At 41.5% G+C, this 26,174-nt stretch overlaps 1 protein-coding gene across 7 annotated transcripts in view; it reads left to right on the plus strand.

Annotated features, from left to right (window-relative positions):
- Positions 1 to 26,174, plus strand: part of Fam120b (family with sequence similarity 120B) — a 97,491-nt gene that overhangs the window by 15,612 nt on the left and 55,705 nt on the right. For all 7 annotated transcript variants that reach the window (XM_008843395.3, XM_029568477.1, XM_029568478.1 and 4 more), the window contains 2 exons: positions 7,261 to 7,441; positions 19,420 to 19,521. In XM_008843395.3, coding sequence (XP_008841617.1) covers positions 7,261 to 7,441; positions 19,420 to 19,521 — 283 coding nt within the window. The remainder of the gene's footprint in view (positions 1 to 7,260; positions 7,442 to 19,419; positions 19,522 to 26,174) is intronic.

Here is a 26,174-nt window from a genome sequence, read left to right on the forward strand (position 1 = left end):
TTTGTTATTTCATTCAGCTGTTTCCATGGTCTTCATTCAGTTTTTATTCATATCCTCTCGGAATTCCTTGAGTATAATTGTAATTGCTATTTTATTGTCTTGTGCATCCACTTGGTTGTCATCCTCAGGAAACACTGTTATAGGATTGCTAGTTTCTGGAGGAGATATATTGTTTTGGTTATTCATGTTGTTTGTGTTTTTTTGATGGGATCTAGGCTTCTAAATTTATGTTGTTGTGGTGTTTCTTGTGTGCATATCTGATCTCACCTTTTTGAGTAGGTGTTTGGGTCTTTGCTTGCTCTTACCCTATTGTGGCCCAGCTAAGTGGTGCTTGGTATTCAGTGTTGGGGCCACTCTGTGTTGATATGGGATTGAGGTGTAAGAAATGGTCTCAGCTCTTCTAGGGATAGGTGCAACTTCTGAGCCTGAGGTTCTAGGAGAGACTCCACACTGTGGGGTTGGCAGCAAGGGCAGGCAAGGTTCTGTGAAACTAACCAAGCTGGGCTGGAGTGAAGGCTGGATAACCTGAGCTAGGCCTGTACGCTGGGACTGAGGCTAGGGAATGCTGGGGTTAGGGAATTTAGCAGATTGGCAGTTGATTTGGGGAGGTTGGGGAAGTGAGGGAGGCAACTGAGCTAGGCCTGTTAGTGTTAGTATTATTCTCAAACCTTTGAACACTGCATTGTGTCACTATCATTCAAGCTACAGATCTAGGAATTCTCTCTTAGTTTCATAATCAATCTTCCTGAGTCTTGTTACTTTTATCTATTAAATGAGTTTTCAATTTGTGCATTATCCATTTATTCTGTCCCAGTTCCAGCTATGTTTTGTGTGGTTAATCACCATCTTAATTATCAAGGACTCCTCTTGAGCAGACTGTTGCCTCTTCTAGTCCATTTGTCATGCTGCTTGTAGAAATAAACACCTTCATTCATATCTTTTCAGTTTTTTTTATTTTGTTTAAATTTGTTGTTGGTTTTTTTTTGAGACAGCATCTCCCTATGGCCCCAGCTGGCCTCAATTTCACAGAGATCCACCTACCTCTGCCTCCCAAGTTCTGAGATTAAAGGTGTGTGCTACCATGCCTGGCCTATACATCTTGTAATTCTTTTAAACTTTTATTTTTATTTTTTGTGTATGAATGTATTGCCTGCATGTGTGTAAGTGTACTTGTGTCATGCAATGCCCTCAGAGATCAGAAGAGGGCGTTGGATCCCCTGGAACTGGATTTAGGATGTTGGGACTTGAACCCAGGTCCTCTGTAAGAGCAGCTAGTGCTCTTAACCAGTGAGCCATCTCTCTGCCCTCCACATGGTGTAATTCTTACAACAAAAAAAGATGGCTTTAATGTGACGGTATGTGCCTGGCCTCTTCCTGTCTTTAGTCTTGTGTCCCACTGGTTTTTCTTTTCTTTCTTTGGTTCTGTGGTCATCAAAGCATTGGACTTCTGCTTCTGCCTTGTGGAAAGCTGCTGCACTACCCCTTCTCCTAGTTAATGCTTACCAGCCTTTTCTGTTGCAGCTTTTGTCAGAAATGTGTCATACATACTGGTTTGTGGGCCTCAGTTGGAATCCTGGGTCATCAGTGTCTTCCTTGCTAAGCTGGTGGTGTTGAAGGAGGTCTTGTGTTTGCTTGTGCTGTATGCCTTGTTCCTCACATCTTTTTGTCTTATAATAGCTCCTCTTTGAATACTGTCCCCCCAACCTTTCACTTTTCTCTTTAGTAACTTCTCTTCCTGCTGTACTACTATATCAGTCTTTCTTTTAAAAGGCCATTAACCTCTTCTGTTACATGCACTGTGGCAGATAAGCTAATAGTAAGTTACAGTACAGTATAGATTGTTACATCCTTCAAAAAAATCATAGGTGAGAGACTATATTAAGGATTTAAGAAAAGACAGTTACTGCTTGCACCTGGAAGTATTCCCGGTGCTTCATGGAAGAAAGCATAGGGATGCTAGTTCCAAAACAGATCCTGCAGAGAAGAGTCCTCAGATTCCTGTGTCTACAGTGGATCCTGTTCTTTGAAGGCATTCCTCATATTGCCTCACTCAGACCTGAGAGTAGAGGTGTCCAAGGCTCATGACATTCAGCAGTAACAGAGCAATATTCTGACCTAGCCTCTCGTACCAAATTTGACTTTGATTAAGATCACATTCATCTTCTCTTCTGGCCACTTGGAGATGAGGTGGTATGGTCAGGAGTCCCAGGAACACAGATGTGGATCCTAGGAATCTACCTACTTCTGATCGCACATGTGGCATTTAAGGTGATATTTGATGTACGGCGTGAGTCTGAGGCGGCTCAGAGGGAGGTGGTGTCGGCCTGCCTTGCTGACTGAGCAGCCACTCTGCTTGTTTCTAGCTTGATCTCTCCCCATTCCATTTCCTGTCTCTTTGTCTCATCTCCTATTTGTGTCCTATACTTGTCCTCTGTGGACTCAAGGTCTTGCCCCCCACCAAGTCAACAGTTCAGGCAGCTCTCTCAGTTCTGCAGGGATTTGGATCTGACAGCTTAGGATAGACCACACAGGGTACCACATTTGTTTTGAAGGGATTTATACCTTGATCTCTGTACTCCATGTGGCGGTATTGATTTTTTTAAATAGGATGTAATGGGATTGGATGTTTTATTTTTTGAAACACTGGTTATACCTCAAAATGCAATGGGAAAAGGCAGTTGCATTATTTTTGTGTGTGTGTGTGTGTGTGTGTGTGTGTGTGTGTGTGTGTGTGTGTGTGTGTGTGTGTATGTGTGTGTGTTTTAATTAGATTGTTTTGAGGTGGGGAGTCTCACTATGAAGCCTAGGCTGATCTAGAATTCTTGATCCTCTTCCCTGAGCCTCCCAAGCACTGGACTTGCAAGCATGGGCCTCCGTGACTGGTTTGCACTGTATTTTAGAAGTAAAACTAATAGGAAATAGGTTTTGCCTTTGCAGTAGAGTTCCCCTTTGTGCACCCAAAACAGTAACTGCAGTAACTTAGGGAAGAGGAGGACAACTGTTTGCAGGAAGGGTGATTATCTAAGTCCCACTGCAAGGTAAGGGACTATATTGCCTTTGACATGTACACACAGTGAAATAGGGTCTGAAGTTCCATTCCCAGCAGGGAATAGACATTTAGAAGTCATTGTCTTTTATGTGTCTTAGAAGCCTTCAGTAGAAGAGTATGTAGGATGGAGACTTAAATACTGCACTGAGACAAGAAGGAGAGCAAGCATTCTAGAGGAGAAAAGTGGTCAAGAGTGTGAGTGCTGTAATGATGAAGTAAGACTTGGTCTCTGCTGAGACCACCAGGCTCCAAAGGCTAGCTCCAAATCTAGGGTAACAGAGTCTTGAATAACCTTGGTAAGTCACAGAACAAAACAAAAAAGACATGAAGATTTGTGGAGAAGGTAGAGGATGAGCAGGGTTGGTAGGGAGGTAGGAACAGAAAGTAGTCAATATGTAAAGTGTAGATCATGTGAAACTGAAAATTAAAAAAAACCTTAAAACAAAGGGGGAGGGAGAGAGGGAGGGAGGAGGAGGAAGAGGAGGAAGAGAGGGGAAAGGAGGGAGAAAAGAAATAGGACTTAAATTGGGCGTGGTGGCACACACCATTAATCCCAGCCCTTGGGAGGTAGAGGCAGGCAGATCTTTGAGTTCGAGGCTAAGCTGGTAACCATAGTGAATCTAGTCCAGCTGTGGCTACAGCAGGGAGACCCTGTTTCAAAAGACCAAAAAAAAAAAAAGAAAAAGGACTTGGGTTTGGGAAAGTTTGTAACTATGGCCAGCTGCAATAGCAAAGGTGTGGGTTGCTTGCTGGCATCTGAAAAGAGGCAGTGAGGAAGGAGTTGAAATGTCTTTGTAGGCAAGGCAAGTGCTGTGCAATGTGGTAGATTGTGTATTGCTCACTTTTACTGAGCTTAATTATGTCTTCAAATGCAATTTTAGTTTCTTACATTGCCCTTACTCCCCCCAACCCCCATTTCAGTCTTGCAAACCCATCTAATAGGAAGCTAGAATCCAATTTGTGTGACTTAATCATACGTAGAAACCCTAAAGATCTTTTTGGTAGAAACATTTAGTGTGGAGCAGGAGCAGGCATGACCATAGTCACATGTGCATACTTCTTCCCTGTCTGTATTAGAAGTCAGTTAGATTGAGCAGCAGATTATATAGTTTTCATAATACAGGATAAACTATGTTAAATAAAGGGCAGAAACAAAGAACACTTAGGTGGTATTGATAGGACTGAATTAAGAATCCTAAGTATACAACTTAACTGAAAACCCTGTGTCTCCAGAATTGAATTTTATATCTCAAGTTCTATAGAGTTGCCAAAATTAAAAATTTCTTTGTAGAGTAAGTATAGCTTATTATTTTCTAGGTAAATTTGTAAAAATACAAATTTCTTTGAAACAAGTGGAAGAGGGAATTGAAAATCAGCTAGCAACACTTTTGCCCTAAAACCACCATGAAATCTATAACTTGAGCATCTGTAATGGAGTTTTCTCATTTTCAGCTGGTTAGGGCATCAAGCCAGGACTTTGTAACTCTGATAAGACTTAGTTTTTTAAAATCTTTTTTTAACCTTACCGACCTGAAAGCTGGTTTAAAGAAATTCTAGCAGTGAAGTAGTCATTGTGCCCTGTGTCTTGATTCTAAAAATTACTAAATAGATCAGATACAGGCTCCACTGGAACCATAGAAGCTGCAACTTTGGAGACTGAAGAGATAATACAGTTGGTAAAATGCTTACCCAGTGTGCATGAAATCCTGGGTTTGATCCCTAGCACTACATAAACCAGATGTGGTAGTGCACACCTGTAATTCCAGCACTTCGGAGGTGAAGGGGGAAGGATAAGTTCAAGACCAGCCTTGGCTACATAGCTATATATAGTAAGCTTAAGGTCATCCTGCAATACATAAGACTATTGGGAGGGAGGGAAGAAGCGAGGAAGCGAGGAAGTTAGCTATTGCTTTGACAGTGACCTTCCTCAAGCCCAGACAGAGAAACTGAGGAAGAGAGAAAGAGAAGGTCTGGGATTTGAGTAACATCCTGCCAGCTCGAAACGGATGAACCTAAGCTGTAAGATCAGCTCAGTGTCTTAGTTGCAAGCAGCCATTGGATGAATTAAAATGCAAACCCCTAAGCTCTGAGAAAGCATTATGGCAAACCTTGTGGAAAAATTGATCATCACATCTAAGAGACACATTTAAAGGGGGAAAAAAATCAGCAAAAAAAAAAAAACACGTTTATTGAAAAATGTGACAGCATAGGTGATTTTTAGTAGCCTTGTGGTAGTGGGAATTTTCCTGTGTGTTTAAATAACTACTGTTTCTTGTATCTTTTGGGGCTGCTTTTGGAATACATGCATGATTTTTTATTTTTTTAATACCGAAAAAAAAAAAAAAAGCAGGCAGTTGAATAGGCCTTAATCATTTGGCGTTTACTGACAGGGAGCAGTCATATGTGGTAAGTACTTTCTGTGTTATTTAATGTGGGACTTTATTCCTACATTGAGATTTGTTTTTTACAGAAGTAAAACTTGTAAATAGATCATTGTAGATCCTATCATCTTAACTGATTATTTAAGTTCATATTAATAGTTTGATAGGAGAAATAAAAGTTGAGCACCTTAGGGCTGGGAATCTCACAGACACTTATTCTTTGTGTTTGGCCAGTTGTGGAACTCTGTAATAGTCTCCATCTGTTGCAAAAAGAAGCTTCTTTGATGAGTGGTGGAGGGTATACTTGTCTGTAAATATAAGGATCTATATTTAATGTATAGTAGGAAATTACGTTTGTCTAGGGATGTGACATACAGTAGGGTTTTCTCTAGGATCTATGACCTCTCCACCTAAGGCTCATGGAACATAGTGGAATAGGGGATAGAGAAGATATTAATGCATCTCTCAACTCTCACCGGTGATGCTTCCTCATGCAACAGAGCACAATACAGAAAGCCACAACTGGCCAAAGTGTAAAGAATAAGAGACTGCAGAGTACATGTCCCCGGATAAGGGTCCTTTATTAAACCTTACCCACCCAGTACTAAGGGATCATTGCAGAAGAGGGGTGGAAAGATTGCAAGATTGATGGATGACCACAAGGAAAGAGTTTTCCTTTCCAAGGAAGAGTTTCTGGGAACTTGCTCATATAAACTTGGTGACAGCATGTACAAGACCCATGCAAGCTCAGTCAGACAAAAACCCAACATAGAACTGGGGAAATGGTCAGGAGGCCCCAACCTTAGATGAGGAACTGTTGGTGTTTGTCACTGCTGGGTGAGGGAGAGTTGGTCTTTAAGGGAATGATTTTAGACAGGCTGACCAGGCTCCAGTGGGTGAATTCACACTGAGGGACATCTGGGAACACAAACTTGACTTGGTAGGCCTTAACATACATGACAGAATACATGAAGTCTGGTGGTGGTGGGGACTATGCAGATAGGAGAGAGGGTTATGGTTAATATGTATTACATGAAATGTACAAAAATTCTATTAAAATATAGGAAAAAGAAAGTTGAACCCCATGAGCAGTGGGTGGTTAGTCCAATTGGAAAAGGAGGAACAGGTTTGTAAAGAAGGTATGTGTCACTTGAGGTGAACCCAGGAGGGTTGTGAAATTGAAGGTTTGGAAACTGTAGTAGGAGAGATGTTCCAGGTGGGGTTTGTGCTCCAAGAGCACAAGGGAGGAAGAAAGGGAAGAAGTGCTACAAACAGTGATGTCCCGTGAGATTGCAGTTTGACAGTTTCCATGAGAGCAAAATGATATACAAAGACATGAAGGAGCTTGAGGCCTCGCAGTGGGGCCAGGTATGTCATAATGAAGTTTGTAGTAGTATTCAAATGTCTTAAAGAGAGAAGCAAGTGAACCTGTTTCCAAGAAGACAACATGATTGTAGTGTGAATGACAGGTTGGTAAGGGGAAGCTGGAGCTGAGGGGTTCAGTTAGGAGCTTTTTATAACAACCCTAATGCAAAGCAGTGACTATATGTTTATTGGGAGACCTCAGACAGACACAATAATGAAATACTGTACAGGTAAATAAGATAAAACTGGTAGATTGGAGGCCAGAGGAGAAGAACAATACATTAAAGTTTCAAACTTGTTAGCCCAAAAGAAAAAAACACAAATGCCACTTGATGTCATGTGTTTGAATGGCAGTTATTCCTTCAAGCACCTTAGCAAAACTGGTAAGTACTGTTGACTGTATTTGAAAGTCACAAGATTTTTTTTTTTCAAGGCAAAATCTATTGTATTTGAATCTCTGAACAGGTTGCTAGGATACATCATGTCTGCGCAGAAAGCTACCTAGTGTACAACATTATGAGCAGTCGAGAGATTGAGTGCAGCAACACCCTGGAGGATGAGCTGGACCAAGCCCTGCCAAGCCAGGCCTTCATCTACCGCCCAATCCGGCAACGGGTGTACTCACTCTTACTAGGAGGCTGGAAAGGTGAGCGCTGCTTGGTTTCTTTTAGCAGTGGTTCTGTTTGGAGTTAAATTGTAAGAAACTGTTGCCAGATGTAGTAGAGTTGTTCTCAGTACAAGCAGACAACAGGTTTTGTCTGTCTGTAAAATTTGTACTTGAGAATGCCACACACATCTGCAAGCATTAAAGATTAATGCCTAGCCAGGGTGGTGGTGCACACTTTTAGTCCCAGCACTTGGGAGGCAGAGGCAGGCGGATCTCTGTGAGTACAAGGCCAGCCTGGTCTATATAGTGAGTTCCAGGACAGCTGGAGCTACAGGGAGGCCTTGTCTCAAAAAGACGAAGAAAACAAAAAAGAAAAAGATTAATGCCATAAGACATCTCTTGCTAATTAATAAACAGTTGTCAAAGTCATTAATGAGGAATGTGTTGTTACTATGAAATAACATGTTTTATGTCTTAAAAGGATTTTTGCCTTAAAAAAAATTTTTTTTTAATTTTATGTGTATGAATGTATTGCTTACATGTAGGTAGGTGTACCCATGTGCTGCCCAAATTCCCTCTGCGTCTCCTGCTCGATCAGGCAAACCATATAATATATTTTATGTGCATTTATTAACTTACAAAGGAATGAGCACCCAGTGCCTAGCCTGGCACCTTATCAGACCATGCCACGTCCATAGTCACCACTAGCATTCGCTCATGCCTCCAGGGCCAGCAATAGCCCCAGGTCCACAAGAGTCAGTCCATTCTGCCCTTCAGCTGCTGAGCAACTAGCTGTGCGTCCCCCACACCATGCACTACCCATGGCTCATGGCTTCTGTCCCAAGATGGCTCCCAGCAGCCCCTTCATAGATGGCTCTGCGTCAGGCCTCGCCCATTGGAGGAACTAGCCAATAGGGAGACACTATGTCATGCACTGTCTGAGGAGGTCAGAAGAGTTACAGACAGTTGTCAGCTGCGATGGGTGCTGGGAACTGAACCTGGATCCTCTGCAAGAGCAGCCAGTGCTCTTAACCACTGAGCTATCTCTCCAGGCCTGATTTTTGCTTTTTAAAATCTGAAAACTCTGCTTCTGAGGAGTGTATGGTATGTTTCTTGGCTATAGTCTACTTATGTACCCCTCAAAATGTGGTTTTCATAAAACAATTTTATAAAATCTAATACATTTTGGTGTTTTTTTTTTTTTTTTTTTTTTTTTTTTTTTGAGCTAGGGTCTCCCTGTAACCCCAGCTGGCCTGGCATACTCTATGTAGGCCAGGCTGGCCCTGATCTCACAGATCGACTGCTTCTGTCACTGCCTCCCAAGTGCTGGGACTAAAGGCATGTGTTATCACACTAGGCTACATTGCTGCCTTGTGTTTTAAAATATAAACTGAAATTTCGTTTAGAGTTTTTATAATAAAGTTTATATTTTTCCCAACACTTTTTCTGTTGTGAACATAGCAGACCATAGATGTCCAGAACAGTAAAAATGAGAGGACTTTACACTAGCCATGAAGTTAACCAGGGCTCCATAGTTCACAAAAGGGTGTCTATATCTATTTGCCTAAACCCTTTTATATCCAGGTATCAGTATTGCTATTATTTATTCAAGAAGGTAAACACTAACATCATTTAAAGGTGGCAATACAAATACCACATTGAAAAGTCACCATTCTTTTGGGGGTAGTAGGTTCTAAAATTTCAGTGTTAGATAAATTGATACTGCCCTGCCTCCCCCACCACCCCCTATGCACTGAAGACACTCTTATGACCAAAAGTAGATGGCTCTAGGCAGATGTTCACTCTGAGTTAAACACAAATAAGAACCTGTATAATAAACTTCAACACTAAATATTATTTAAATCCCCCCCCCCTCGTCTTTTTGAATTCCAGCTGGCCTGTAACTAACTATGTAGACCACACTGGCCTAGATCTCACAGAGATCTGCCTGCCTCTGCCTCCTGAGTGCTGGGATTAAAGGCCTGTGCCGCCACACCTGGCTCTTTTTCTTATATGACTTTCTACCCATGTTCTTTCTTAATTTGAATAGTTATACATTTTTAAAAGATATGTTATGAAAAAATTTCTACAATATAAAATAATTTTTACTTGGAATTGTATTTCATTGAATGAGAGTAAACCATTTAGATTTCGCTGACTTAAATTTCACACTTTGTAAATGTATTTTTATTTACACACAAACTGATAATCGTAGTAGGTAACTATATAAATAGGAAGAAATGCTCAAATGAATGTATCTTCATAATTGATCTTTAACCCCCCCCCAGTGTTTTGACTTTGTACATGAAGCTTCAATGGGTAGGATATGAAAAGTCAATGCTGTTGCTGATTTGTTCATAGTGATGACGGAGTGTAGCTCAGTTTATTATTGCATGTGCATCAAAAGATGGGGATAGTCCAATTGTTGAATATAGTGTTCTGTCTTCAGTCTTGTCTGTTCCTTCTGAGCTGCTGAGAGACTGCTGTTAAAATGTCCAGCTGTTGTTGTAGATTTGTATTTTTATTTTGGTCTGTTGCCTTTGCATCAATTTTTTTTTTCTATTTTAGTTCTAGAGAGGTTTATTATAGGAATTAAAGGGAGGGTGAAAGGGAGGGAGAGAGAGGTCCTGTATAGCAGGAGGGGTTCCAGGTACCATTGAGATGCTATTCTGGGGGCTTTTTAAAGGACTATAGCAGAAACTGGGATAAGGCATGGATGAGGGTGAGCTGGTTGGTCCAGCTGGCCTCACCAGGTAACTGGTACCCCAGTGCATCCAAGATTTTAAAGCTCTATTCTCTAGTTCATATCCATTGAGGGTCGTTATGTTTCTTAATGAATCAACCATTGTAGTAAAATGAAAATTATGTTATTCCCCCCACCCCTGACATTCCCCTTTTAACACTCTGGAATCCTCCTTATCCTGAAGTTTGCTTTGTCTGATACTAATATATCAACATTCTTCTTTCTAACTGTTAATGATTGCATATGTCTTTTCTATCCTTTTTATGTTTTAAGTTATTTTTTTATATTTAAAGTACATTTTTGGGCTGACAAGATGGCTCAGTGGATAAAGGTGCATGTTGTGCAAGCCTGGCAACCTGAGTTCAATCCCTGGAACCCATGTAAAGGTGGAAGGAGAGAACTGACTCCACAAAGTTCTCTGACCTCCACATACACACTGTGGTGTGCTGTTTGCCACCCCCTCCCTCAACATATGGATACACACAATAATATTAATAATAAATAAAAATTTGTTAAAAGTTCTCTTTTCAAATAGTACATCCAATATGACAATCTGTCTTTTAACAAAAAAATTAACGCCTCTTTCTTGTTTTTTATTCTTTTGAGACAGTGCAGTCCAGTTTGGCCTTGAATTTGTGATACCTACCATGACCTTCCTAGTGCTAGGATGACAGGTGCACACCACCACTCATTCTGGCTTAATACCTCTTTCTTTTAATTGGAGTGCTGTTGACCATATATATTTAATGTGCTAGTTGAAATTCTTGGTTTTGTCTTCCTTTAAAAAAGAGATATGTGTGTGTGTGTGTGTGTGTGTGTGTGTGTGTGTGTGTGTGTGTCTGAATCTATGTATGTGTGCCACATGCATGCAGTGCCTGTGGAGGCCAGAAGAGGGCATTGGATGAGCTGCCATATAAAAATCAGGAAATTGACACTCATAGGGAAACATTAAGATGCAGACTTTATTCATTTTTTTAAAGCATTTTTTACATGCATCGTTTTGTGGGTATGCTGTTCATGCTAAGCTCTGGAAGTACTTCCACAACCAAGATACAGAACTGTTGGCAAAACAGCACCCAGTACTGCCTGTGTGCTTCAACCATCACTACCTGTCTCCACCTTTCCTTTGGCAGCTACCAAACGCACATGATTGTTACTTTAAACCAGAGGCTGGCAGGCTTTTTCTGTGAAGAGCCAGGTGATGATAAATATTTCAGGCTTTGAGGTCTAGCCTTGTCACAACTACTCAGTTCAGTCAGAGTGTGGGTGAATGAGTAAGACTGTCTGCAAACCTTTATTTAGTCATCTCATTATAAAATCTGAATTTTATGTGCTATTCCTTTTTTGCCCCCTAATCACTTAAAAACAATAATAATGTGTTATTAGCTTTCATGCTGTATAAAAACAAACAGGCCAGGCTTGGCTCATGAGCTCTATTTAGCCAACTCTGTTTTAAGCAGTCAATTCTTAAAGAAACTAATAAACCTTTTCCAGTGCATGTTTTTCCTCTGCGTGGATACAGGGCTATCTGGTATCCTCTTCCTTGATCAAGAGAGCTTGTCTTAACACTTCTTATGGTACAGTGTTAGGTCTTGTAAGTTTTTTTTTTCCTCTGAAAATGTCTTTATTTCATCTTTATAGTTTTTCTGGATATAGAGTTTTAGGCATGAGCTTTGTTTAGCACTTGAAAGGCATCTTTGCTTTTTCTTCTGTCTTGTGACAGTGATTTTTCTTGTGACTCCTGTCCCTCTGATGACTGCAGGATTTTTCTCCTGGTTATCGATTTTTAGCAGTTTGAATTTCTTGGTATTCTTGTATCTAAGGATTCTCATTTCCTATCATATTTGAAAGAAATTGATCCTCATGGTTAGTATCTATTGTGTGCTGGGACATTTGATGCTGTGGATAGCTTGATCCTTCAACAGTTAATTTCTCTTTGTCCTTTTACCTTGCCTTTAAGTTTAATCTCAGGATGAGTCTGCAGAGCCTTCCTGGGCCGCCATGTCACTTGAGCACCCAGAATACTGGCTGCTGAGGACACTGCTATCATCAAGCCTCATGTAAGCTCCAGAAGTTGGTCAGCTCTTAGCAGCTGTTCTTTTCCAGCACACAGTTACTGTTATTTTCAGCCAGTCACAAAAGTACTGGGCCTTGCAGATCCCAGTCATTGACAGCTGGATTTTCTCTTGCGGGGCTACTCTGGGCTGTGTCTCCAGAAGGAGATTAGGGTGATGGTGGCTTACGTCCCTTCTCTTAGAACAAGGAGTATGTGAGTACTGTTGCTTCTACTCTTCATCTAGTTCTAGTGTTACTGGTGGTTGGCAAGGCTGCCCTTCTCAGCCATCTTGTATTCTGGCATCATGAGTGCTGATTAAGCTAGGTGTGATGCTGCCTTATGCTCCTTTTTGATGTCTTTGTCTCTCTAGCAGCTTAGAGATTTTCTCTTCACCCTTTGTGTTTAGTAAACTTCTCCATGATCTGTTTTCTTTACAAGAACTGCTATGAGATAAATGTCGAATTTCCTGGTTTGTTACACTTTCTTCATCTCCTAATTCTTGTTTTAGTTGTTTTGTCCTACAGCATGGTTGGTTTTTCTCCTTTTTACTTTTCAGCTTTTCCACAGAGAAGCTTCTGTCCCACTCTGTTATGGCCTCCTTTTCCACGCCAAGCTTCTTTGTACATTTTTTTCAGCAGCTGCTCGGCATAGGAGTTGTTCTGGGGTTATTTTTACTTCTGTGTTGGAGCATCTCATCTTCCTTTTCTGCTGCTATCTGCCAACCTCCTCACCAAGGTAGTCCTCAGACTTAAACCAAGTTGTTTTTCTCATCTAACTAGCCTGAAAAGTTGTATCCAGATTGAGAACCGCAAAATTTCTGGTTTAGGCTACTCTTCTGAACTCTAAACATGGACCTGATCATTTCTGTTTATCCCCTAAGTCCTTAAGATTAACTTCTCCAAATTCTTCTGTCCCACTCAGAAGCCAGCTACTCTTTAACCATGTGATGTCTTTCACTCTTAGATTTACTACAGCATCACTTACCTGGTTGTTCATGTGCTTATATGTCTAATGTGCCCCCCCCCCCGCCTTTTCCCTGGCCTGAGAGTTAAGCTGATGTGGATATTATAGTGGCCTTTTCCCCCCCTCCACTAGTGTGAATCAGATAATCACTCTGTGTGCTTTGAATGTATGTTTAAATTATTCTATACTGGGATATTTATGTTAGCAAAGGTAATTGTAGACTGAATCCCTTGCTCAGATGGAAGATTTCGATTCTCAATCCCATTAGGTGAGCACACAGACTATCTGGAAGAGTCTGTCCATGTAATATGCAAATTACAGGGTTAGGGTCCAGCATTAGAGCCCAGTTCACACTTGTACAGCCTTTGGTCAGGATCTGAAGGTGCACGCACTGAATTTATGTGCTGGTATTTGGAGCTCCTCACCATGAGTACCTTTTGATTCTGGCCTGTTGGGCATACCAGCCCATTTGGTGGTCCCAGAAAGAAGCCTCCTCAGAGAGTATAGGCTGGTATACTCTCTGCATGCTTATGTGGTATTCACATGTATAGTTGGCATTGTGGCCAACTCTCTGTGTATTTCTGCCTTTATACCCATTCTTTCCTCTGATTCTCTTATTTGTTTTTTCTCTCCAATGGTTATCAGAAACTTAGATCAGGGCTTCTTAAACATCTTCTACTCATGACCTCTTTTCACCCGAGAAGCTTTTCCTTGACTCCAGATACATAAAATATATATACAAAAAATAAGTACAGATGAAACATTTGCTGCTAATAAATCCTGAATAAATTACACATACAATATCTCTGAGTCTGTGATTATAGCTGAAGACTATATAACAAGAAACAGTGCCAGACAGGAGAAACCTTCCTTTGAGTGGTTGGCCAGGGTAGTCCAAAAGACTCCCAGAATTACACAGGCTATTGCCACAGTCCTTGATTGCCTCCCAGAACTTGATGGTGCCAAGGTGTGGTAGTGCGCACCTTTAATCCCAGCACTTGGGAGGCAGAGGCAGGAATATTTCTTTCAGTTTGAGGCCAGCCTGGTCTATATATCGAATTCCAGGCCAGCTGGGGCTACAGGGAGGCCCTTGTCTCAAAAAGACCAAAAAAAAAAAAAAAAAAAAAAAAAAAAAAAAGAGCGAGAGATAGAACTTGAAGGTAAGACCCTTTTACTGAAGAAAGGACGAAAGGACATACTTTGGATACAGGATTTGGAGCAACAGAGCTGGAACTGACCTGGAAGCCTCCTCCCTGAAGACTAACTCTCATAGCTTTGGAGAGCGCTATGCAAGCTGCTAAGGGAGAACATCAGTCAGTGGTCCAACCCCAGCTGCAAGGCCTAAAAACTACATCAATGACAAGCACAGCAAATGATATTGGTGCAGTAGTGGCACTTTTATCTTGGGGGTAATCAACAGCTACCTAATTGGACTTCAATTCCACTCAATGGTAGGAAACTCATGTGTGGTCTACAGTGTGGTACTGTAGACCTAGCCAAATACGCATAGCTGGAGAGGTCATAGAGCTTAGAGAAAACTTCAAGGCTGTCATATACCTAAACAAATATAATTTCTTACTATGTAAAAAATATAAATCTTTAAATTTACAGACAAGTATCCCAGTCACCAGCCATCAAAGAAGCTTCATTTTCAACAGACAGAGATTATTACACAGTTCCACAAATGGTCACACACAGAAATTTTCTGTGAATTCCGAGCCTAAGCACTCTGGTTCTTTTATATACTAAACTTGTTCCTGGGCAAGCAAGCAGAATACAGAAGCCAATCATTGAGCATTAAGCTTGAGCAAACATTATCAAGAAAATACATAAGAAAATACAGTTTTCCACCCAAACCCCCTACCTTCACAGAACTAGCTTCCTCCTCTTTCATAAACTGACATTATCAATCTTACTGTTTTTCTACATTGCCTTTACTGGTCACAAAGTTCCCTATAGGGGGGGTTTGTTGTATAGCAATTGTATCTTAGGAACCTCTAAATGTTGTGGGATACTTTTTGTACAGAGAAACTATAACCAGGAGTGAAAAGTTTAAGTTCGCAAGCATACAGGTAGAGAGTCCCCTTAATAATTTCTTTTCTATTAATCAATAATTACTATTTTGCAGAAGCAAGCCAAGCATAACCTACAGAAGCCTTAAATCAACAGTTAGCAGGAGCACTCTAGGACGCTCTGACCTATTCCCAAGACAACCAGGGTCCAGCTTGCCTGTGTTTCCATATCCTGGGCCAACTGCCTGATAATTTCAGAAACTAGAGCAGCCTAAACTTTAACATGGCGTAGCTATGGTCAAGAAGGTGCCCTATTGCAAAACCTCACCAAATACATATAGTTGGAGAGGTCATAGAATTAGAGAAAACTCCAAGGGTGTCATATCACTAGACACATGTAATTTCTTACTTTGTGTAAAATATGAATCCTTAAATTTATAGACAAGTATTTCAGCCACCACCCATCAAAGAAGCTTCTTTTTCACAAGGCAGAGATAATTACAGATTTCCAAAACTGGTCACAAACAGAGATTGTCTGTAAATTGCCCAAGTTATGTGGCACATTTAGGATGCAACCTCTACACCTAAGGCTCATGGAACATAGAACAAGGGAGGAAGAGAACACTAATGCATCTTTCAGCTCTCATCAATGAAGCTCCCTCATGCAACAGAGGACCAGGAACACAAAAGGTCACAAATGGCCAAATTGCAGAGAATAAGAGTCTGCAAAGTGTGGGTCCTTGGACAGGACTCCTATAGCAAAATCCACCCACCCAGGGCTCAGGGACCATTGTGGAAGAGGGGACAGAAAGATTGTAAGAATCAGGGAGGAGGTGCGTGACCATACAGAAACAGTCCTACAGGCACCTGGGACCCTTCTCATACAAACCTATAGCAATGGTGTCAGCATGCACAAGACCCATGCAAGTGTAAGCAGACAAAAACCCAAACTGTAGAAATGAACAGCAGTCCCCAATCTTAGTCAAAGAATTATTAGCAGCTGATTACTGCTGGTTGAAGAAGAGCTGATCTTCTTAAAGGGAGGGACTCTAGATAGACTGACTAGATCCCAGTGGATGAACTTACACAGAGGGACATCTGGGGACACTAACTTTACGTGATAGGCCTTAACACAAATGACAGAGTGTGCGAACTCTAGTGCGGGGGGTTGGGGGGGGTATGGGAGGGTGCCAAAGGGGAAGGGAGTATAAAGATGATTTTCTGTATGAAATACACAAAAATTCAATAATTTTTTTTAAATCTTGAAGAAATTTGTTTTAAAACAATTCTTTAGTATATATATTTTTACCATTTAGTAAAAATGAAAGAAAATTTACATACCAGTGAGATGGATGTGTTTGTTTAACACAATAGAATTCAAAGACATACTAATTTGATACGTGCCTCTGAGAAATGACAGTAAGAAAATATCAAAAGTCTTAATTTTAAACCATTGTGTTTTTGTAGAGCAGAAAACTTTTTATGCACTGTGAAAACAGTGCTGTTTATTGCATACAGTAGTCTTGAATCTAGGCCTAGCGTGTTTCAGGAAGCATTGATGTGTGTACATTGTGCATATGTCATGTGTTCAGAACCAGGGTTGTACTGAAGTTGCACTGTATAATATGGGCGTGCTGCCAGAAACACCTCAGATTCATTATACATTTAGTTTTGAATTAATTTTTGGTTGCTGAGTGTGGTAATGGTTAATATGAATTGTCATCTTCACAGAATCCAGTATCACCTGGGGGACAAGCCTCTGACCATGCCTGGGGGATTATCTTAATTATGTTAGTTGATGTGGGAAGACCTGTTTTAACTGGCTGGAACTACTCTATGGGTAGAGCATCCTGGACTGCATAAAATGATGAAAATGAGCTGAGCACTAACATTCATCATTGCACTCTGCTTTCTGATTGTGGTTGTGATGTGAACAGCTACTTTAAGCTCCTGAGACCTTGATGTGACCCTGATTTCCCTGCCCTGATGGATTGTAACCTTGAGCTGTGACCAAGAATAAACCCTTTCTCCCTCCAGTTACTTTTGTGTCAGGAAACTTTATCACAGCAACAGGTAAAGAAACCAAGACAGGTGTTCAGAAACCTTATTGCTGCCATAATTTTCACAATCCCACATCCAGTTAAATAGGGTTGCAGATCTCTTCCACTCTACTCCAGTAGGTCTCATTGGTTGACCCTGTTGAAGAAGCGTAGTGATGCTGCAGCTTTGGGCACTTGGTTCATGGCCCTTTGTCCTTTTTATTCTGATTTCTGCTGACATTCTGGTGTCAACTTTAAGGCAGTTTATAGCATTATGGTGAGGACAGCTGTGAGCTTTAGTGGAGCCTTTGTCTAGTGGGCCTTGCTCTTTAGAGTCAAGTCTCAAACATCTACTTAAGGAGCAGCTTAAAATAATGGAAGAACTAAAACCAGGCGTGATGACACACACCTTTAATTCCAACACTCAGGAGGCAGAGGCAGGAGGATTTCTGTGAGATTGAGGCCAGCCTGGTCTTCATAGTGAGTTTCAAGTCATCTGGGGCTACAGAGAGACCCCGTCTCAAAAAGATTTAAAAAAAAAAATAACCCATACACAATTATGAATTAAACCAATAATATAAAAATATAGAACTATAAGGACAGTGAACTAGAGAGATGGTTCAGCCCTTGAGAGCACTGGCTGCTCTTGCAGAAGACCTGGGTTTGGTTCCTAGTACCCACATGGCAGCTCACAACCATCCATAACTCCAGTTTCAGGGGATCTGATGCTCTCTTCTGGCCTCTATGGGCATTGCACACATGTGGCGCACTTACATGCAGGCAAAACACTCATACAGATATGTTAAAAATAACTAAAAGGACAAATAATATTTTCTTAAAAGGTTGAAAAAGGGCTAGGGAGATGGCTTAATAGATAACAGTGCTTGTCACACAAGTATGAGGACCTGAGTTTGAGTTTCCTGAACCTGTATGAAAGCCAGAGCAAGTATCTATTATCCTAGGGTTCCTAAGGGGAGATTGAAGAGGGGATGGGAGACATAATGGAAAAACAACTGAGACTTTGTCTTCAACAAGGTGGATGGCAAGGACCCATATACCTGAGGTGGTCTTCTGACCTTCAATACACATACTGCCCATATTCATAGACAGTATTTGTGTGTATGCTCATGCACACACATACACACATTAGATAGACACAGATACATAAAAGGTTGGAACAAGCCATGTTTGGTGGTTTATAGTTATAATCCCAGCATTCAGGAGGGAGAGGGAGAAAGATTGTCAACCTGGATTACAGAATGGGACCTTGCATCCAAAAACAAAGGTGGGACCCTGTCCCCCAAACAAGCCTGGAGGATTGTTATCAGATTGGAGCATCTCAATGATAAGGGTTAGACTCAGCATTGCTATTCCTTGTTTTCTTTATTCCTACCCAGTACCAGCCCCATCCCTACCCTGGTACCCTCCTAGGTGGATACAATCAGTGTCTCTTCTCTGCCTGTGAAGGGAGACAGCTCTTGGGGATGTATACAGGTGGTCCAAACAAGGGTTTTAAGGTAAGAGGTCAGAAATATAACAGACCTACATATTTGATCCTAGGAAAAGCAAGTACTAGTTAAATAGAAAAAAAAAATTTTCAAAGTTGAAATGCATTGCTAAAGGAAGGGTGGGAGTGTATCATTGATGAGGATCAATCTCTGAGCTGCAGTGGCTGGTCCAGGTATAGACAGCCTTAGTCTATTCAGTGTTGAATGTCAGTTCATGAGTGGGTCTTTTGTGCAAATGTCTGTTTCCAGAGTCATGTGTGGGTATATCATGTCTTTATGCCTTCCCTTCCTCCCTACCCTTACACTGTTGTGAACATATTTTGAAAAAGCCGTTACAACTTGCTGAGAGGAGTTTCTGGTCTTGAACTCACTAATTTAAGTCACTATCAAAACTTCCATTAGACTTTCCAAAAAACTGGTAACAGTAATGTAGAACAGATTCTTTTGTGTTTTGATGAATAATTGCTGTAAAATTTTCAGTTGATGTCAGTTCTTTTACCTTATTTAGCAAAGCAATATGAAAGGAAGACTGGCTCTTAGAGTGAGTAGGTCATCATCAGACTGGAGATAAAAAATAGTTGTTGGTGACATGGTCACTCCTATCTCTGGGATGAGAGGAAACACTCATGAGGCAGATGAATGTGCATGGACACTGTGGTTCTTCTGTGTACCCTCTGACCTGCTGTCTTTACTTAGATGGAGCCAGCACCGGCCCAGTGGTCAAGGAGTGGTTTGTGTATCCTGGGAATCCCCTGAAGCACCCAGACCTTGTTAGGCCTCTACAGATGACTGTTCCAGGTATGTATAGCCTTGATCTCTCCCATTGTAGGATGCCCGCTCAAGAATGAATCTGTTATATGAATGTCTGTTTGCAAAATTACATATGGACTGGTTTTCATTTCAAGTTCTTTCCCCTGCAGGGTTTATCCTGTGATAAACCCTCTGATAGGCTTTGAATGTTTGTGTGTGTATACGTGGAGACCAGACACAATATTGTGTGTTTTCCTTAGTCCCACTCCATTTTATTTTTTAAGATAACTTAAAAAATAAAACGCACTGATTTGGCTAGACTGACTGGCCAGTGAGCCACAGGGATTGTCCTGCCTCTATCTCACCAGCTCTGGCAGGTGCATGCCACCATGACTGGCTCTTTTATGTGGGTCCTGGAGGATTGAACTCAGGTTTTCATGCTTATATGAGTACTTTACCTACTGAGCCATTTCCCTAGTCCCTGATGGGCTTTTTGTAACGGGATCATGCAGGCATTGACCTAATCATAAATCAGTCCATTGATGGAGTCATAATTTGGTAGTATTATTGGGAGGTTTTGGAGACTTAGGAGGTGGAAGCCTCAAGCTGGGGGAAGTAGGTACCTGGGGGTGTGCTTTTGAAGGGCATATCTTGTCCCTAGCTCCTACCTGGTCTCCGTTTCCCAACCTCCGTGACACGAGCAGCTTTGCCATGTGCTCCCTGTCATGATATTCTGCATTACCGCAAGCTGAGCCACAATGGGGTCAAGTGACCATGGACAGAAGTCATCAGTCAAAATATCTTTTCTCCTTTAAACTGTTTCACTCGGGTATATGTCACAGCAACAAAAGACTATCTTACATAGACCTACCCTTGATCCGTCTATTCTGTGTCTCTGCTTCTCCCTCTCCTACTACTTAAGGCCCAGAGCAGTGGAAAGAAAAAAAAACAGGATCATGGTCAGAGGCTACTACTGCCTGTGCTCCTGCCTGATACCCCGGGGTCACTCAGTAAACACTATAACATTGGACAGGACTGGGCTCTACATTTTTGCTTGAACCAACTACCTTGAAATATATTTTGATGAGAAACAGAAGTAAATAGAGAGATGAAATGGATTATTGCAAAATTGACATGGTAACACACGCCTTTAATTCCAGCCCTTGGGAGGCAGAGGCAGGCCTCTATGAGTTCGAGGCCAGCCTGGTCTACATAGCAAGTTCCAGGCCAGCTGGGGCTACAGGGAGACCCTGTCTCCAAAAAAAAAAAAAAAAAAAAAAAAAAAATACTCACACCTGGAAAAGCAGGGCTCCATTGCTGGCATCTGGGACTATAATGAGAGATTAAGAAAAACAGTTCATCAGAAATAACAAGAAGTAAATCCAAAGTGTCTGAACAAAGTCAGGAGTGACCAGTAGTTGGGTGTTTCTTATGTGTGGATCATGCAGAAGGAGGCTGGAGTTGAAAGGTTTACCTTTGCCATTTCGTCAGAGGATAAATATTTTTGTAAAATTTTGGTATTCCTTTCCAAAAGTATGTTGCTGTTATTTCCTGTCCCCTAATGTATAATTTACCAACTATTGATGGCACAGTAGTGACTTTTTGGGGGTCTTTTTTGAGATGGGGTCTCCGTATAGCCCCAGCTGGCCTGGAACTCACTGTATAGACCAGGCTGACCTTGAACTCACAGAGATCTGCCTGCCTCTGCCTCCTGAGTGCTGGGATTAAAGACATGTGCCACCAAACCCGCCTTAAAGTAACCTTTTAAGTAAGAATTATACTGGGAGATAAATTGATAGAAGTTAATTGTAGAAGATATTTTGGTAGGATAGCTGAAATAATATTCTGAAAAGATTTAGGTACGTATATATATATACTCCTGTCTAGCAGTATCTTTCATAAAGTATTATTATGTGGATTTTTATAATGAAGTTCTCTTCTTTGTTTGAATTAAGAGACTGGCTATTCATTGTACCATGAATTGATTTTGAAGGCTATTCTAATCCATGTTGTAACATAGAAATCATATAACTCTCAGAGTCGTGTGTGTGTGCTCCTGAAAACATTCTTTAAGATTTACTTATTATGTATATGTATGTGTGCCTGTGTGAATTTGTGTGTACCAGGTGCAGGCAGATGTCCATGGAGACCAGAAAAAGGCATTGGATTCCCTGAACTGGAGTCATAGGTGGTTGTGATCCATTTGATGTGGGTGCTGGGAATTGAACTTGTGTCCTTGGCAAGAGCTGTAATCACTCTTAACCACTGAGCCAACTCTCTAGCCTCCTCCCATGTTCTTTTTTAATCTTTTATGTATTCTTTTTTTTTTTTTTGATCTTTTTGAAACAGGTCTCCCTGTAGCCCCAGCTGTCCTGGAACTAACTATGTAGACCAAGCTGGCCTTGACCTCACAGAGATCTGCCTGCCTCTGCCTCCAAGTGCTGGGATTAAAGGCATGCGCCACCACACCCGGCTCTTATTTATTCTTTAATAATTTCATACATCTCTATCTCCAACGCCCCTGATACCCCCAGCCTACATGTACTCACCTTTATTTTTTTGTAACCCATTGAGCCCACTTAATGTTGCTACTGGAGTATTGACTGATCTTGTTGTCTTCATCTCGTGCAGGTAACTATAACTACAGTGAGTTCATGAGTGCAATGGCCATGTCATGTCCAGAATACAGCATTTCATATCATTCTTCCCCATCGTCTGCTCTTATGTTCTTTCTTCCCCCTCTTCCAGTATGTTCCCTAAGCCTTGAGGGTGTTGATATAGTAAATGTTCAATTTAGGGTTGAGCATTCAACAGTCACTTATTCATAGCACTTTGAGCAGTTATGAATCTCTGTATTAACTGCTGCTAACTACAGAAGAAGCTTCTCTGACCAAAGTTGAGAGCAGCACTAACCTAGGGATATAAACATAAATGTTTAGAACACAGTTTGGCAATATTCATATACTGAAACAATAGTGGGTTCCCCCCAGGGCCTGTGACCTCCCAAACCATGGGCTTTTGACCAGATTTATAGTACTTTGCATGAATTACTTTCTGTGGAGCAGGCCTCATGCCCATGGAGAAAGCTGTTGGTTACCTCCATAACCTTTATGCCACTATTGCCCTGTTGTGCCCAGTTCACGAGACCCCAGAGACCACCAAGGAGCCTACCGATGCAAACACACCAGGGTTTTTTTTTTGTTACAAGCTTAAGCTTGGGCCCACTCTGTCACCGACTCAGTGGATCTCAGATATGAGACCCCTTGCTTTTGGGAGACAGAGGTTTTTATAGGTTTATTTCAGCAAGTTCAGCAAGTAGGGGAGTAGGGGGGTCTCAGGCCTGCTAAGGATCTGATTGGTTGCAGCCCAGTGCCAAACCATAAACTGCTGGCTTCAGGAAATCTGAAAAGACGTTTGGACATTGAGTACTTTCCTGTCCCTGGTTAATTGACTGTTGGCGGGGGAGTTGTTCTCTATCCATTCCAAGTATACTTTTTTTGTGTGGTTTCTCCTGGAACAGGGCTCAGGGCTGGGTCAGTTCCATGGAGGTTTTATCCAAGATGGAGTCACTCAGGTCTCTCATTCCCCCCTCTGACTAGTACCTTGGTGGCCCATCATGTTCTTCATCACCCAGACTCTGGAGGGACTGATAGTGGGTTCGCATTACCATTAGCTGTATAGCTCCCAGCCACTCTTTTATAAAAGTTACTAATTTATTTAAAATGCAAGGCCCAAAAGTCAAGAGCATAATCAGAATGAGGAGGGGTCTGAGTAAGGTTGAAATCAAAGTGGTCAACCAAGGGGAGCTATTGAACCAGGATTCAAACCATCCTTGTTTAGCCCTGTATTCATTCTCTCTTCAATCCAGACTTTCTCTAACCTTGGCCAGGGATTCTTTGATCTACATAAAAACAACACTCTTCCTTAAGGGCAGCACAGAGGACTCCCTGCTGCAAGAACAACAGGTCTAGGCCTCTCCTATTCTGCAGAACCATTTCTGCCAAGGAGGTTAGGGATAATGGGAAGGGGCATTCCAAACATGATCTCAAAGGGGGTTAATCCCATCTGGTAAGGGGAGTTACACACTCAATAGAGTGCAAACGGAAGGAGAATCACCCAGTCACCACCAGTCTCTAAGGTCAATTTAGTTAAGGTCTCTTTTAGAGTTCTATTTATTCTCTCTACCTGTCCTGAACTCTGGGGTCTATAAGCACAATGTAGTTTCTAATCAATCCCCAGAACTGTGGCCAGACTCTGACTTACCTTGGACACAAAAGTCAGTCCACTGTCTGACTCTATCATCTGTGGAAAGCCATACCTGGGGAGGATGTCTTCCAGCAGTTTCTTTGCCACCATTTGAGCCATTTCATGTTTAGTAGGGAAGGCTTCAGTCCATCCTAAAAAAGTATCTATCTACAAAGGCTAGCAAATAACAATATGCGTACCTTCCAGGTTTTACCTCAGTGAAATCCATTTCCCAATAGGCTCCAGGTTTTCTCCCTCGAAGCCTGATTCCTGGGTTTCTAATATTTGACACCGCATTAGTGAGTTGGCAAGCTTTACAGCCATTGACAATGTCTTTAATCTTTAAATTAGCGTCCTTGATTTTTACTTTGGCATGTCAAATTAAGTCCTGCATTCTCTTGATGCCCATGTGGGAAGAACGGTGTATTTTTGCCAACATTTGTTTTCCTAATTTTTCTGGGAGGATCAGCTTCCCTTCTGCCTGGTAGGTTAGTGTTGTAGCATTCAGGGTTCACAGCTGAGTAATACCATTAATGACTTTTCTTCACCAGCAGCCTGCATGGGACCTTCCAGCACCCTGAAATCATTCTTGCTGGTACCTTGGCAGTGCTGTAGGCTGCTGCCTGCCTCTGTTGCCAATGCTGGATGAGCCACATGGCTCTTTCGCTATGGCACATGACTTAGGTAAAGGGTTCTCTTTGTTTATACTTAATGATGGTAAATAAGTCAAGATTTAGCTGGGTGTGGTGGCACATGCCTTTAATCCCAGCACTTGGGAGGCAGAGGCAGGCAGATCTCTGTGAGTTCAAGGCCAGCCTGGTCTACATAGTGAGTTCCAGGACAGCTGAGGCTACAGGGAGACCCTCTCTCAAAAAGCCAAAAAAAAAGTCGAGATTTAATGTAAATTTTTTAATACTCATGAGGAAAAAATATCAAATGCTAGATTAAAGTGGTCAGCAGAGCATCTAGTTTTTTGTCCCAGGTGGTCTCACTTACACACCATACAGACAGTGAGATCACCGCCCTTTCCTGTAGCCCTCTGTGCTTTGTTGTAGCCTTGAAGCATCTCGTCTCCACGTCAGATGTTACTTGGTAGTTTGGTCCTGGGTGGGGCTTCTAGCTTCCAGAGTCTTGAGAAACTGTTCTGCTGCTCTAAGCTGCTTTTTGTGTGGTATTTGCCACAGCAACCTAAGTGAATAAAAACACTGGTCTGCTGTATTCAGAGAGCTAGTTGGTACTCTCTTCTTGCCTTCTGTATTCCTTGTGTCTGTGTGCTTGCGTGTGTATACACATGTTTAAATGCACACTGTTCTGCTTTGCCATACATTGTGAAAGGTGATGTTTCTAATAGCACTAGAAAGGTGCTTGTGTGTTTAGCTTTTTTTTCCAGCTCAGTTCCTTCATGAGCTTTCTCCCCACCTCACTGATGATCTTGTGTACTGAAGGGTGAATCTGAAATAGCTGTGTCTTCCCTAGAACTAAAAGTTCTTTAGACAAAATATAGGTAATTATTTCTCAGCATTGTTTTTGAGTCATTATATATATATATTTTTTAATAATTTATTGAGAATTTCATACATGCATATAAGGTGTTTTGATCAAATCCATGCTCACTCCCTCCCCTCCAACTCCTCCCATATCTCCCCATCATTTTTTTCTGATAACTTCGTGTACTCTTTCTTCTTTGATTTATTTATTTATTTGTTTTTATGTGGCTTTTGGCTACTCTTAACATTCCCCCCTCTGAAGAAATATCCCTAAAGTCTTTTAAGGATTAGATAGATACAAGCTCCCAAATACTTCCGACATTTTTGGCCTTTGGAACAGAGTATGTTGCTAAGAGGCCCAAGGACATTTTGACTTTTAGCCAAGAAATGGGCTGCTTCTCTTTGGGGTCTTTTTACCCTAACTGCCTAGCCAATTCCTACCTCCTATTCTTATCACACCATCCTCTAAAGAGGTTACCCAAATTGCCAATAGGGAATTGGGATGTAGACCACTCTGGCTTCTTCCATTCTGAACAGGGAATGCAGGGTGAGGCAATTGGAGTACCCCTTCAGTGGGTCTATCTAAAAGACTCCCAAATTGCATAACTCTTATCTCTAAGGGGGAAAGAAAGTCCTTGACTCGTGAATAAGAGACATGAAGGAGAAGTAAAGGCAAGAATAATTAGCATTTCAAGTTCTAGACAGGGAACCAGGAAAAAGTCAGAACAGGGCAATTTTCAAATTCATATAGAAGTTCATTGGAATTTCTTGACAAGAGCTTCCAGAAGCATCCTTCTATTGGGTTCCTCCTCATTTTTCTGTTGTCTGCCAAGGCTGGACTTGAGAGTGATGGACTCAGGATTTGTTTTTTCAGGCATTTTGATAGTTGTTGGAGTGGTTAGAATCAATGTCAGTTCCCTCTCAAAGGCTTCTTTCTAGATAGGGGGAAAAAACAAATTTGGCGATCAT

Source organism: Nannospalax galili, unplaced genomic scaffold (genome assembly GCF_000622305.1).
Source record: "Nannospalax galili isolate Female #2095 unplaced genomic scaffold, S.galili_v1.0 scaffold60, whole genome shotgun sequence".
NCBI classification, from domain to species: domain Eukaryota; kingdom Metazoa; phylum Chordata; class Mammalia; order Rodentia; family Spalacidae; genus Nannospalax; species Nannospalax galili.